General features: G+C 41.5%; 1 protein-coding gene across 6 annotated transcripts in view; it reads right to left on the minus strand.

Annotated features, from left to right (window-relative positions):
• Positions 1-15,499, minus strand: part of LOC135873573 (sodium channel protein type 5 subunit alpha-like) — a 262,049-nt gene that overhangs the window by 137,664 nt on the left and 108,886 nt on the right. For all 6 annotated transcript variants that reach the window (XM_065398188.1, XM_065398186.1, XM_065398185.1 and 3 more), the window contains 3 exons: positions 14,143-14,381; positions 9,055-9,228; positions 6,333-6,689 (listed from right to left, as the gene is read on the minus strand). In XM_065398188.1, coding sequence (XP_065254260.1) covers positions 6,333-6,689; positions 9,055-9,228; positions 14,143-14,381 — 770 coding nt within the window. The remainder of the gene's footprint in view (positions 1-6,332; positions 6,690-9,054; positions 9,229-14,142; positions 14,382-15,499) is intronic.

A 15,499-nucleotide genomic window follows, 5' to 3' on the forward strand; every position in this document is an offset into this window, starting at 1 on the left:
CCTCTCCCCATTCACTCCCTGCCTATCTCACACCCCCCAAACTCCATCACAGCCTCTCCCCCTCTCCACTCACTCCCTGCCTCTCTCAGAAACCCCTGCTCCCAATCACAGCCTCTCCCCTCCCCAATTACTCCATCCCTCTCACAAACCCCCACTCAAAATCTCAGCCTCTCCCCACTCCCTCACTACCTCTCCCCCCCATCCCCTGCATCTTTCATCACCCCACTTCCAATTGTAGCCTCTCCCCCTCCCCACTCACTTACTGCCTCTCACACAGCGCTACTCCCAATCACAGCCTCTCCCCTCCCCAATTACTCCATCCCTCTCACAAACCCCCACTCACAATCACAGCCTCTCGCCTCTCCCCTCTCCCCACTCACTCACTACCCCTCAGCCCCCACTTCCAATCCCAGCCTCTCCCCCCACACTCATCCCCTGCATCTTTCATCACCCCACTTCCAATTGTAGCCTCTCCCCCTCCCCACTCACTTACTGCCTCTCACACAGTGCTACTCCCAATCACAGCCTCTCCCACTCACTCCTTGCTTCTGTCAGACCCCCACTCCCAATCGCAGCCTCTCCCCACTCATTCCCTGCCTCTCAGACACCCCCGCTCCCAATCGCAGCCCCTCCCCACTCCCTCCCTCCCTCTCAGACACCCCCGCTCCCAATCACAGCCCCTCCCCACTCACTCCCTGCCTCTCAGACAGCCCTGCTCCCAATCGCAACCTCTCCCCACTCACTCCCTGCCTCTCAGACACCCCCGCTCCCAATCGCAGTCTCTTCCCCTCCCCATTCACTCCCTGTCTCTCACACACACTTGCTGGCCCCACACACAACTATCTGTGTTCTACACACAATCCCCCTCTATACGCAAGTCCCCTCTCACTGGCTAACCTACGAGACTCTCCGTCACTTGGGAAAGGGAGTTTCTTTCAGATTCTTCCATTTTCTCTACAGGAGAGGGGGTACTTCTCACTGGTCTCCTCCACACCCTGCTCCCTGAAGGGAAAGGTACTGTTACTGTTCCAGGAGATGGGGACTAATCAGGGCTTAGTATGCCTCATCTGGTCTAGTCTCAGACCAGGCAGGGTCTGTTGGGTCCTAATCAGCCAGGCGATAGGGAATCTGCCTAAGCCTCTGCTTGGGGTGAGAGGCAGGGGGAGTCACAGCTGCAAGGTGGGTGGGGGGAGTGGGATAGGCAGCAGGGGAAGGGAAAGGAGATGCCATAGAGAGGGTTCTTGCACCCAGGGAGAGGCATCTGCTGCAGGAAGAGGGTATGGTTACTTTTCCATGTCTGGGTTCTGTATTTCTTCTGCCACCATAGACAATTGCGTGGTCTGCCTGAACTACAGGACCAGTCTGTGGAAATGTACACCTAATGTCAATGAAGTCAGGCTCTGTCAGACCAATGGGGGAAGTGAGTTGTAGAGTCTAAAGCCTTACTCCATCAAGAACAAAGCCTTATTCCATCCTGCCTCAGGATATACAAATCAAGGGACTGTCAGCAAGTGCTCCTTCACTGATGTCTGTTGTGATGGAATGTGGGGAGAGGGGCTGAAATGTCATGCTTGGATCATCATATCTTCTGTAACTGGCCCTGATTCTCTACTCACACCGCTGCAAATTCTACTGAAGACAAATTTACACTATTTTATTAATGGAACAAAAGTAGAGTAACACAGTGGTGAACCAGGTTTGACATATGCTGGCATAAAACCAATTTCAGACTACAGTTTTCATTTAACCTGAATTTACTATCATCCTCCCAGAATTCCATTTCAAGAAACCTTCTAATTAGATTCTCTATCCTGCATGATAAGAGTTATAACCTGAAAACAGAGACGGACGAGTTTTCTGTTTCAAGAATGCTGACATTTGCAGATTTCTAAGTGTGTCACAATCATGTATCATGTGATGTTAAGGCAGAAAGAATATGCATTAAAGGCTTGTGAGAAATGAAAACAGTGTGGGGGAAAACAGGCTCCAGGCACATCTAGCTTTTTTTTTAACAGAAAAGTTTCCACTGGGTTCCACTAAAGCAGGCCAATTCAAATCTCATCTAAGCCATGTGGGGCAGCTCCGCTGCCAGGCACTTACCTTATCATTGCAGTTAGAGTTTGTTTTTAAACAAAATTGTCCTAAGCCAACTTGAGGTAAAATTGTCACAAATGTTAAAACCTAAATAACTGGCCTCTAATACTGTAGCTTTCCACCTGGTGGTTCTTGTGTGTATCAGCCTCATGCCCCTGTTCTTTTAATTATGTCCCACTCCTGCAGGTCCCATTGCTACTTTCTACATTCTGTGGCCTAAGATGCTCCATAAAGTACAATGAAGTAACTAAGGAAACCCTAGAGGTCTGGCAGGGTAAGCCTGTTTCCCCTGTATCTTTAAGACATGTTCTGCTGGCCAACTGCTTGATTACTTCCTTTGTTTTCCCTAATTAAACACAATGCATCCTGAGATGTTTATAACCCCAGAAAGAGGAAAGTGGGTAAAGGCAGCAGTGAAATCTGGCAGAGGCTTGTGGTGCTGAAGAAGATGATGTCCCGGAGGCGCTTGGAAGGGGAGGGGGCAGGCATAACTTGGTGGCCTCTCATTAGAGGATGTCACATTGGTATACATCTTCAGAGTAAAAGGGAAAATACTTAGCAAAAGCTTTTAAAGGAGAAGTGTGGGAGTGTATGCGCGCAAACAAGCAGTTTTGCAAGGTTGCTGCTTCTGGCATTGCTTTGTCAATCATATTAAAGTATAGTGCTAGTATTCTAACATTTTCAAATTCATCTTACAAAATTCTCCTCTGAGAGGCAAGTGGCATCACATGTAGGTCCTTAGCATCAGCCCACATGACATGATGAGGCACAAGTAGATTTCACTAACAGCAGCTGGGAATGAGACAGCACCTCATTACAGAACTGACTATATCCTTTTTTAATAACTTGTCTGTAGTTTGCCTTATTAACCTCAATGACCTAAATTTCTATCTGAAATATGCTAACTCATTTGTAAGATTTTACTGTAAACATAATTATGCAGTTAGAGATTTCAGAAGCTGTTTCCTATAAGTGTGGGAGAGCCTATTACATTCTTCCTCTGATTTTGTAATACCCTCCAGAGCAACATCAGTGACACTTGAGATGCAATGTGATGACAGCATCATGGTATAATGGTGCTAAAAACAGTTACACAGTGCATAATTTCATGGCTATGATCTAGGGTTCAATGTTATAAAGATAACTCCAATGTCAACTGACTAGCAATAAGCAGAATTCCATATTTACACCATAATACACCAATACACTTTTCAGGGAGTACGGATTTACACTGAAGATTTAGAGTGGTAGCCGTGTTAGTCTGTATCAGCTGAATTGGAATTAATTTGCAAACTGGACACCATTAAAATAGGCTTGAATAAAGACTGGAATTGGATGGGTCATTACACAAAGTAAAACTATTTCCCCATGCTAATTTCCCCCCCTGCTGTTACTCACACCTTCTTGTCAACTGTTGGAAATGGGCCATCCTGATTATCACTACAAAAGTTTTTTTTCTCCAGCTGATAATAGCCCACCTTAATTGATTAGTCTCGTTATAGTTGGTATGGCAACACCCATTTTTTCATGTTCTCTGTGTATATATATATATTCCTACTGTATTTTCCACTGCGTGCATCCAGTGAAGTGGGTTTTAGCCCACGAAAGCTTATGCCCAAATACATTTGTTAGCCTCTAAGATGCCACAAGTACACCTCATTCTTTTTACTGAAGATTTAGGAATTACTAAAATTCTGGCCAACCAACAGCTAAACTGTTACATAGCATGAGGTTATCATGCTACCATGTGTCCCCTTTAGGGTACATCAGAATTTATGCTAGTGAGGCACAACAGTATATACAAGCCAGATTCAAGAAGCCAAATGTCATGTAATCATAACATTTATGCCTCTGAATCACCTGTACATATTTAGCTTCATGGAAGGCCAATCCAGTTCATTGGTAAAAGGAGGACTGGAGGAGTTTAAAAAGTAAATATGCTCCACATTATGGGAATACTTAGAGATGGAGCAGGGACAGACGCTGTGGACACTATTCTAAGTACCTATCCATTTATTTCACATATACTTAATCTTGATATGCATGAAGACCCACTATATATGCAGAAATGGTATGCATTCCTTCATGCTCTCAGAGTCTAGGAAAGAGTTCTGAGTCCAACGGAGGTGCAATCCAACATGAAAATATTTTTCTTTGCAGACCTGAGCTCTGCAACCTAGATAAGAAACTAGGAGCAAAATGAGTCGAAAACCTTGTTGACAAAAGATGCCAGTGCCTTAGAATTATTTATAGAAAGAAATCTCCTATATATATTAGTGCACACAGGACTGGAGCCTTCTCCCACTGAAGGATGAAGGATTCATTTAAGCTAATCATATTCTAAACACACTTTGTGACTTTAATTCTATTTAGCAGGTGAGTAAAAGATTCTGGGTCCTACCCAATACTCACTTGAAGGCAATAGGAATTTTTTGACTGATTTCAGTAAGAACAGAACCCATAATCTGCTATCTGATAATTAAGACCAAAATTGTGAAATCTGTGTGTAATGTGGTTCGTTTACATAACTCTCATGATTCAGAATTTGTCATCCTATTTACTTTCCCCTTCTCCTGTTAGGTTAAAAATAAACCCAAACATTTTCACCCTTTCTCCTACCTCTTATGAACGAATTAAGCTACAATAAATCACTTCCAAATTATTTAGCAGTCGCCGCATGCCTACAAAATTGTTTCCTGAAAACGATAATGTTAGCATTTGTATTTTCGATAGGCTGGTGACTTCAGAATTATCCATGCTGATGTACTCTATCAGTATCTGTTTTTCCATTTGGAAAGGTTTGCTGATAAGCACTCAGGCTTAAATATATACCATGTTAGTGTAATCTCATCTGAATCTGATTTATATTTCCTGATCCTCACGCAGGCAGGCTAAGGATACACGATGAGCGTTAATACCTAGGGAAAAATGGACTTGACCACTCTCTCTCTGAAAGTAACAGTGAATGATCTGGTTTATTAACTTATTATCTCTCATATTTATTAGATATGATTTTCAGTTTTCTTTAACACAGTTGAGTCCATTGTTTAAATAAGAATAAAACAATTGTTTGGATGAAAGGCGGGGGAAGGTTAATTTCCCAGGTCCTCTGCCAACCCTCAAGAAAGAAGCCTATTCGATATGCAGAAAAAAAATTCACTGTGTCCTAATTCTTCAGGCCAAATGTAGCTTCAAAGGAAAATCTGTAAAAAGTGCACATTTTAAAAAACTATTTCATTACCTTTTGTAAAACCAGATTTTAATATTTACATTGTTTTGCAGTCAACAGCCATAAAAGATAATTTGCAATCTCTATCAAATATTTTCAATATAAATCTGATCTTTTTAATTTAGTTTAGCTTTCAAATATAAATGCCTCGCTCTGCTTCCTTCAATTCCTTTCCCCATAGTCATGATATCCTATACTAAGAGCTTCAAACCAAAATGCTGAGTTCTGAAAAGAATAATGTAAAGCAAACAGGGACAAAATCCACTGTTAAACAGCTTACTGTATCAACACCAAACCCATCAGATCCATAATGTCACACTCTGTAAGCTGAATAAGCAAAACATTTCCACAATGACTGCAAGCCAGCAAAGTGTTCCATAAAATGACAACAGGGACATAAGATTGAGCCTTAATAGGTTCAGAGCTTATGTAACTCATTCTTTACTTATGGGATATTCTACTAGAAAACAAACAAGGAAGTGACTTTACAGTAAACATAACCTAAACTCCATAGACCAAGCAGGCTACACACATTCAAAGACAGTGCAAAGACACAATATTAGCTGCAAGGTTTGTATGTTCTTGTCTAAAAATGAACTGAACTAAAAATAGCTTCTGGTATGGAGACAGTTAAATTGAATTCACTCTTGTATACAGCACATGGCCCATGAATCACTTACATCTGAGTAAAACACACAAGCCTTTAGTGGAACTTAAGTAAAAGGAATCATTATCATCAATTCAAGTTCCTTTTTTCTACTGAAAACCTTTATGTTCCTCTGAGAATTAATGCCTAATTTTTTTCAAAATCAGTAAAGCAATTCTGCAGTTTTTGTCCTTGAGATATGAAAAAGAGTTCTTTGGGTGAAAAAGAAAGTAGACTATTTTCCAGAAAGTAACAGATATGAAATACCTGTGCATCATGGGAGATCTGTAACTTCTTGAGAGAAAAGGGAGTACATTTGCATACAAACAATAGAAATAGGAAAAAACAATCATGAAAACTCACCACTAGGTTTCCTATCACCATGACCAGCAAGAAGACGAGAAGGCACAATGGTTGTCCAGCTACTTCCATACAATCCCACATGGTTTCAATCCATTCTCCACAGAGAATTCGGAATATAATAAGGAATGAATGGAAGAAATCGTTCATGTGCCAGCGGGGCAAATTGTTATTAGGGCTTATCTTGCTGACTTTTATTAAGTAGTCTTTTCCAAAAAGCTGCATTCCTACCACAGCGAAAATAAAGACTATGATCGCCAGAACCAGGGTGAGGTTACCCAGGGCACCCACTGAGTTACCAATGATTTTAATGAGAGTATTTAAGGTTGGCCAGGACTTTGCCAATTTGAAGACTCTCAGCTGTGAACAAAACATAAAACAGTATCAGTTAATAGAACAACAGACATTCCTGGTACTGAATTGTTAAAAAGTGGGTAAAAATATTAAATATTTTTAATACAGGAAACAATGTGCAGTACAGAGGGATTTTAGCAGCAGTTTTGTTAGACTCACGATAGCCATACTTATTACAGTACAATTTGTGCTTCTCATATGACAGGCAATGATTTTTTTCAGAAAATATGCTATGCAGCATTAGGATTAGATGGGTGTGTCCACCTTTCCAGACTACTGTACCCCTTTCAGGAGTCGGATTTGTCTTGTGTACTCCAAGTCTCACCTCACTTAAAAACTATTTGCTTACAACATCAGACATAAAAATACAAAAGGGTTACAGCACACTACTGCTGAAAAATTGCTGACTTTCTCATTCCTACTGTATAACTATAAAATAAATCAATTGGAATATAAATATTGTTCTTACATTTCAGTGTACAGTATATAGAGCAGTATAAACAAATCGTATAAAATTTTAGTTTGTACTGACTTTGCTAGTGCTTTTTATATTGCCTGTTGTAAAACTAGGCAAATATCTAGATAAGCTGATGTACCCCCTGGAAGACCCCTGCGTACCCCTCGGGGTACAGGTACCTCTGGTTGAGAACCACTGTCCTATGTTACCAATTCCTTGCCACTGAATGTTAGGGGCAGAGGGTTGTGAAAGCAGGGAGAGAGAACATAGCCTCAGTCCTTAACATTGCCTTTTGTGTTCCTGTGTCTCAAAAAAGATAACTTTAAACAAGCTGCCTGGACTTTTAAGGGCCCAGTCCCACAAAGGGAGGTGCTCTCCTGTGTGTTCCTGAGTAGGCCTTAGCAAGATGCTGCTACCTATCAATCCCAGAGATTCGCCTCTGTGCAGAGGACCATATAGGGTTGCCAACCCTCCAGTATTGGCCTGGAGTCTCCAGGAATTAAAGACTAATCTTTAATTAAAAATTATGTCATGTGATGAAATCTCCAGGAATACATCCAACCAAAATTGGCAACTCTAGGACCATAAGGCCTATAAATCATCTAAATCCCACTTAAGACCTATTTTGAGGACTTAATGATGCCTAGGTCTTATACTTGCGTCTGATGAAGTGGGCATTCACCCACGAAAGCTTATGCTCCAATACTTCTGTTAGTTTTAAAGGTGCCACAGGACCCTCTGTTGCTTTTTAGGTCTTATACTGGCTCTCTGCACAGGGGTTAATTTAATCCCTACTGAAGAGGGTTTGCGGGAGGCATTCAGCCACTGGCAACATCAGGCCATACTTTTGCAATTTTCAGGGAGCAAATATTTATAGATGGTAAAGTTAGGGCAGTTAAGTCTTCTTGAAAAGAAAAGTCTCTTTTCATGGTCTTGCAAAACTTGTGAAGCAACATAATGGGCAGAATGATTAGCATGGCCATCTTGGTACATGAATGCGACGCAAGTGTCAGGCTGGCAAGAAAACTACTTTTCTGTTCCAATGCATCAACAGATTCTCCCATTAATGGAGTGTCACCCCTCTGCACATTTAAAGGGATTGACAGTGAAGGATTTTCACTGCAAGACAGGTTCTGTATTTTGGTGATAGGTTCTGGGGAAAAAAATCAGTTTGCAGTTAATGCAGAGCTATCCACTTTTGACTACATTTAAAAATACAGTGGCATGTTTATTATGTATTTAAGGAATAAAAACCTGTAAAGTGACATGTTACTAGTTCTTGAGCAGGGGTCGGCAACCTCTGGCATACAGCTTGCCAGGATAAGCACCCTGGCGGGCCAGGCCAGTTTGTTTACCTGCCACGTCCACAGGTTCGGCCGATCGCGGCTCCCACTGGCCGCGATTCGCTGCTCCAGGCCAATGGGAGCGGCGGGAAGCCGCGGCCAGCACATCACTTGGCCCGCGCCTCTTCCCGCAGTCCCCATTGGCCTGGAGCGGCGAACCGTGGCCAGTGGGAGCCGCGATCGGCCGAACCTTCGGACGCGGCAGGTAAACAAACTGGCCCGGCCCACCAGGGTGCTTACCCTGGCGAGCTGCGTGCCAGAAGTTGCCGACCCGTTCTTGAGCTTCACAGTTCATTAATTATCTACCGACTTTTCTATTAAGTTCTATGCAAACTCAGTTTAAATGTGTTGCAAGTAACTGACACAGCTAAACAGAGTCAAATTCTGTTCTCATTTACTCTGTTGTAAATCTGGAGTAATTCCATTTGGCCCATAGTCTATAATTAGTGTCACTGCAGGCATTCACTAATTTGTAAAATTGTATTTCCTTTTCAATGAATGTAATTTTAAGAGAATCTAATAAATTCTTGAAAGGGGTTATGTTTTGCAAAAGAGAATAAGGAAACATTACCAATCTGAATGAGCGTAAAACAGACAGATTTCCCATGCTGGATAAACCCAGTTCCATTAGGCTTAGGATAACAATTATACTGTCAAAAATATTCCAGCCCTGCTGAAAATAGTAGTAGGGATCTAAGGCAATTATTTTGAAGATCATTTCTGCTGTAAAAATCCCAGTGAAGACCTGTGGAAAGGAAAGAGGAAGTGAGATCAGTCTGTAAACACATCTCCTGTCATGAATGATTTCCTACCGATATGTTGAATTAAAATACAGAGACAACAACATTTTACCAGCAAACCTTTCTTCTTTCATCTCTAACGTACTGTCAGTACTTATTGTCAGTATTATCAGTATTCTGGGCTTGTCTGATCCTTTTACAATATTAGTATTGCTGTCAACAAACAACAACAGGGAATGAGCTATACCTTTGAATTAAGACACTAATTTTCATCTCCCTCTATCATACAAATAGATATCAATAATAAGGTGAGAGAATAAAGGTGCTTTTTAAAAAGCTTAAGTCCGTCAATTTCAGTGGGGAGGTGAGAGTGATTTCATGACACAGTTAAAGAGGTACTTTTGGTTTCCAGCATACCTGTAGAGTTAGCCTTTTGTTTCTGTTATTGCACCAATCCCATGCAGGGTAGTCCTCGCACTTTCAGATTACTGCTGGCAGTGATGGTGATTAGGAACTCTAATTTGAGTCTTATTATTCTTTTAAAAATAGACACGGCAATTTGCTTTTGAAAGTGCCTTGAGAACACTTTGTTTATTTATAACCTAGTTCAAATATTACACAGTGAAATTTTTTTAATCTGAACATTTTTCTGTAAAACATACACATACTTATGGAGGGGAATCTGTTTGTTGATGGCAAACCAGATTTTAAAGGAGGTATCTTATTTGAACCCATACTCACAAACTGTGTGAAAATGCTAAATCTAGTGCTTTTAAAAATCTCTTCAAAAAAACTGATTTAAATACATAAGTACAAAGTTGTAAATAATTGGCTTAAAAGAGAAGGTAGTATGTAGACACACAGTTTTTCACATACTGTTTTATTTTGAGTCTAACCCTCTGGTGAAAGGTGCACACAGCTGTGTGTCTTGAAAAATCATCTACTGTATTTGCATATTACAGCAGCTGATTTTCCATGATACAACAGCCTATGTCAATGCACACTGGAGATCAGAAGATATGTATATGTTATGGACTTAAGTCTACCAGTAATGTTCACACAAGAGGAAATTCTGTCTAACCTATAAACTAGGTTTCTGCAATAGTGCTCCAGCAAGACAGATTAATGGGCTCTAAGTAACAATTAGGAAAACCAAATGAGATAAGGGAGGATCATATAGAATTATAAAATGGCAATGCTAAGGAACAAATGGCCAAACCTGCATTTGAGGAAGCTGCAACATTTACTCTATAAATAATGCTTGGGGAACGAATGAACAGGTAGACAGACTTTCATATAGCAATTTTATATGTTTCCATATCTAAAATGCCTTTCTCTTTCTGATCAGGAAGATAAAATTTCTCTGGTCAAAACATTTTGGATGGACCATCCTTCTTAAAAGACCAACATGCTAAATTACTTCAGCCCAACTGGTCTCCAGCAGTGGTACTGCACCAGACAGACTCACCTCTGATTTCCAACAAGTTAACAATTTCTGAGTCACTGTGGTTAGAGATACTTAGTATTCCAGTGACTGAAAATCCCATGGGGATATTAAACACCATAGTCAATGTTTGTGAAGTTGTACCCAGATCCTGACTCAAAAACTGATGATATCATGCTGAGCACATCATGCAATTGTCTTTCTGAGGGATGACTCAGGAGGAACAATTTCTTTTTAATCAATAATCTTTTGAGATGGAAACTCTAGGGCTAATAAGACATCAGAGCTTCTGAGGGAATCAGAATCTGTAAAGGCTGAAGTGACTCTTCTGTGTATTAGTTATGAATTCCAAACAGCAATGTATCACAGAATCACTGGAACCTTGTTCAGTGCTAGCTGTGATTGTACAAAAAACTGCTTTCACTAACTAATCATCCAGATAGGGGATTACTTGGACATTGTCTTCAGGAGTGGAGCCATAAACTGGTATTGGTTATGGTATACGATTATGGTAAGTATTAATGATGTTGCTAACCTATCTAATTTAGATCAATAACCTCTTGATTTCTTTGGAAGGATGAAAAATATAGAAAATATTGCTGTCTGGTGTTGAAGAACTGGCATCACTGCAGGTAGCCTGGTCAGATGAAGCATGCAGAGATGTGAGTATAATTCTGCTATTTTTCTTGATATCAGGTAAAAACATTATCTTCTTTAGATGATGAGCCTGGGGAGTCAGAGAACCAGAGCTTTGTTGCATAATTTTATGATGCAAATAATATCATCAGAACTGAAGCTCTTCAATGACTGATTCTCACAAGTGCCAGATGAAGAGTTGCACTCTCCCTTCTTATTCTCAGAGGATAAGGACACTTGTTTCCTTTTCTTTCTATTGTTTCTTTCATGATTTCTTTAGAGAAAAAAAGCAAATGGTCTTTTATTCCCTATTATTTCCCCCCATTTAATACTACCCTACCTGCTAAGGAGGGATAGCTATAGGGAAAACTCTATCAGAAAGCAGTGGAGAACTACTAGCATTTTTGAGTTTGGCTAGGAAGAAGAGAATACTGATTTTGCTCCTTTAGGAACTTGCAATGAGGAGACTTGAGACAGACGGAGATTCTTCATAAAGTCATGCTAATAACTAGAGCCAGTTGGAAACATTCTGTTGAAACATTGTTTTATCAGAATTTGCTGATTTGCCAAAATCGAAACATTTTGAAGAGACTGTTTGATCTCAGCGATGTTCCAACAGAACTCAGGCAGGGCTCCTGCAGACCTTCCATCAAAAACCTGCCAGGTTTCCTGTCAACTCACCCGCCTGGCTCCTCAGCATCCCAGCTGTTGGACTGCCAGTCCAGGGCTTTAGGGCATCGGGGCTCTAGGGCTTCCAGGGTCCATGGCTCCGGGGCAGCTCACCAAGTGAACTGCCTCAAAGCTGGGAACCCCAGAGCTTCCAATATTCACAGCTCCAGCCAGCCAGCCAGCCTGGAGCTGAGGCTCCATTCCCTTTTGTGGAGAATTTTGAAATGTTGGGTTTTCATCCCAAATCGAAACAAAACCAAATGTTGAGATATTAAAAACCTCGGTGAGACAGAATTACCTTTCTGTGCCTAGCTCTACTAATAACCCATTTAAGTTTGGGTTTAATAAAACTGAGGAGGAAGGGCCAAGGATGGTCTTGAGCCACTGATATTTCATCTGAAGAACTGTCCTTTCACTGAAGCCCATTGCAAACAGCATTGCAAGAAGAATGCCTGCTTGGTTTTATTTTTTCATCATTACCACAAACAGGAGAATTGGCACCAGCACAGCAGTACTGAGAGACTTGGAGCAAGAGAAGGTCAACTGCTTTTCAACTTCCTTTGTTTCTTGTCTCTGTTTTCTCCTCTACTAAGAGTGGTTGCACATAGGTCATCCAAACTCTGCCAGGCAGAATTGTGGGGGAGTCACACATGCGCTGCTGGAATCTAAAGTGACCTGTAGACTGGGCAAGGGGAAAAGATGATAGGCCAAGTGCAGAGCAGGGAGCATGAGCATCTTTGCTCTGGGGTGTCAGAGTGGGCAGCTGCAGAATTGCCACCTGATCACATGCTGAGAAGCCCCAGGAACTGGGAGACCTCCATTTTGTCCATGTGGGGAATAAGATGAGGCATCAAAATTCCTGAATATGGGTCTGCTGTTAAGGGGAGCCAATGCAGCCCAATTAGAGGGCTATTTAGCTCCTTTTATAGCTGGTGCTATCCATGAAGAGCAATAACATAGGTCTTGGAGCAATACAGAAGCCCCTCACTGACCATAGCTACAAAGGGAAATCTCTCAAGACTGAACAGCTTAAGATCTGGTGATTGGTCCATCTGCCTAGGAGAGTAGTTGACACTGGTGGAGGAAGCCAATTGGTGCAGTTTTCAGAATGGAGAGAAGTAGTGAGGGAAAATTCTGTATCTGGTGGTCAGCAGATTCCAAGAGAAAAGGACTACTCTGAGAAGCCTAACAGTTGCTTCTGCCTATTTGTACCTGTCAGCTCCAGGAGTCCATGTTGGTGGAATAGTGTGAATGGACACATATATACTTTCTCAAGTATTTCAATAATTGATTAGTACCATTTTTTTTACAAAAATGAAAATAACCTTAAACCCAGTATGTGCTTCTTTCTGGATGATAATCTGTAGGAGAATATACTGCCTGTATTTTCTCTAGAATATGGCTAACAGTTTCAAAGGTTTAGTGATTCTGAGTGCCTCAATTTCTGAGTGCCAAACTTGAGAGCCCTCAAAAGAGCTTGATTTCCAGAAGGTGGGTGTTCAGCATGATCTTAAATCAGAGCGCTGTAGATGTCTCAAGCTGGGAAGCGCAAAACTGAGAAAACCTGTTGTGTTTAGTGTGTAGGTGCCGGGTGGTCTTGGTGCCCTATGACATACAGGAGATTGGACTAGATGATTTGGTGGTCCTGTCTGGCCTTAAACTTTATTACTCTGTTAGACACTTGAAAATCTTGGATGTAGTATAACTATAAAAGTGATAACTCAAGGCTACTTCCCCACTGGGGCACTAGCTTATTTTTTCCATAGGATTCTTTAACTTAAAAAAAATCACGAATGTTCCTATACATCCTTATTATTGATTTTTAAAAACTTTTTAAGATCCTTCTTCCTTCACTTCCTAGAATAGTTGCCCACTGGAAATCTGTTGGTCTCAGCACTGAAGTGACGCTTTACTGTCCACTAATTAGTAGCAGAGTATGCTTGCTTAGTGACAGTAGACACATATCCTTTCTTCATTTCTCTTCAAATGCCAGGAGGGCCACCAAATAAAGCAAGCTATCCTTGCTTGGCATGACATGTACAAGGTTGTGCTGACAGCACACCAAATGGGTTCTTCCTAAGACCTCTAGCGCCAATAGTTTTCAGCCTTCAGAACTTGAAAGAGCAGAAATAAACTCTCCAGATATAATTTTGGGTTCAAATTCACTTACCAGATTGCCTATGTAAAGCATGTTATCAAACTCCTTCGTCATCTTGTAATGCTCCAATGCCATGAAGAGAGTATTCATCACAATGCAAAGGGTGATCGTGAGGTCAGTAAATGGATCCATTACCACAAACTTCACATGTTTCTTGATTAACAACCACAATGGAGAGCAATCCCAAATGAGAAATTTAACGGCAAAATGATTCCAGCATGGAGGACATCGCTGTTGTGATTCCTCAAGCTCTAAGTGAGAAGCAGAATGTGACGTAATAGTCAAATAACACTGAATTATGTGACAAGAGAATACTTTAAACGAATCAAAGCACAGAAGAAAACCCACCAGCATCCATCTAAATGACCAAGAATGACCAAGAGGAGTGAAGTTCTGGAACAGCCTTCCAAGGGGAGCAGTGGGGGCAAAAGACATATCTGGCTTCAAGACTAAGCTTGATAAGTTTATGGAGGGGATGTTATAATGGAATAGCCTAATTTTGGCAATTAATTGATCTTTGAATATTAGCGGTACATATGCCCAATGGCCTATGATGGGATGTTAGATGGGGTAGGATCTGAGTTACTACAGAGAATTCTTTCCTGGGTGTCTGGCTGGTGAGTCTTGCCCACATGCTCAGGGTTTAGCTGATTGCCATATTTGGGGTTGAAAAGGAATTTTCCTCCGGGGCAGATTGGCAGAGGCCCTGGGGGTTTTTCGCCTTTCTCTGCAGCGTGGGGCACAGATCACTTGCTGGAGGATTCTCTGCACCTTGAAGTCTTTAAATCACGATTTGAGGACTTCAATAGCTCAGACATAGGTTAGGGGTTTGATACAGGAATGGGTGGCTGAGATTCTGTGGCCTGCGTTGTGCAGGAGGTCAGATTAGATTATCATAATGGTCCCTTCTGAGCTTAAAGTCTATGATTCTATAATTAATCTGCTTTTTAATAGACAAATAATCCTACCCCAACAACCTGGTAAAATATAAACTCTTTGAGGACATGGATTGTCTTTATTTTTTGCATATTGCACAGGACTGAGCACAGTGTTGACGTAATCCTCAAAGCCTATAACGCACTTCCCCGCAACCTGCAGCTTCCCGCAGCTCTCATTGGCTGGGAATGGCGAACCGCAGCCACTGGGAGCTGCGGGGGGGGGGGAGAGGGGCTGTGCCTGCGGACGGTCAACGTAAATAAAACGTCTCGCGTCCCGCCAGCAGATTACCCTGATGGGCCACATGCCAAAGGCTGCTGACCCCACTATAACGTCTCAAGAGTAACAGTAGGAAACACTAAAATTACAAAAGTAACACAAATCTAATTTAATATGAAAGGTCAGATTTACTTCCCATTTCGCGGTGATAGCC

The sequence above is a fragment of the Emys orbicularis genome, chromosome 2, assembly GCF_028017835.1.
Source record: "Emys orbicularis isolate rEmyOrb1 chromosome 2, rEmyOrb1.hap1, whole genome shotgun sequence".
Taxonomy (NCBI): Eukaryota; Metazoa; Chordata; order Testudines; family Emydidae; genus Emys; species Emys orbicularis.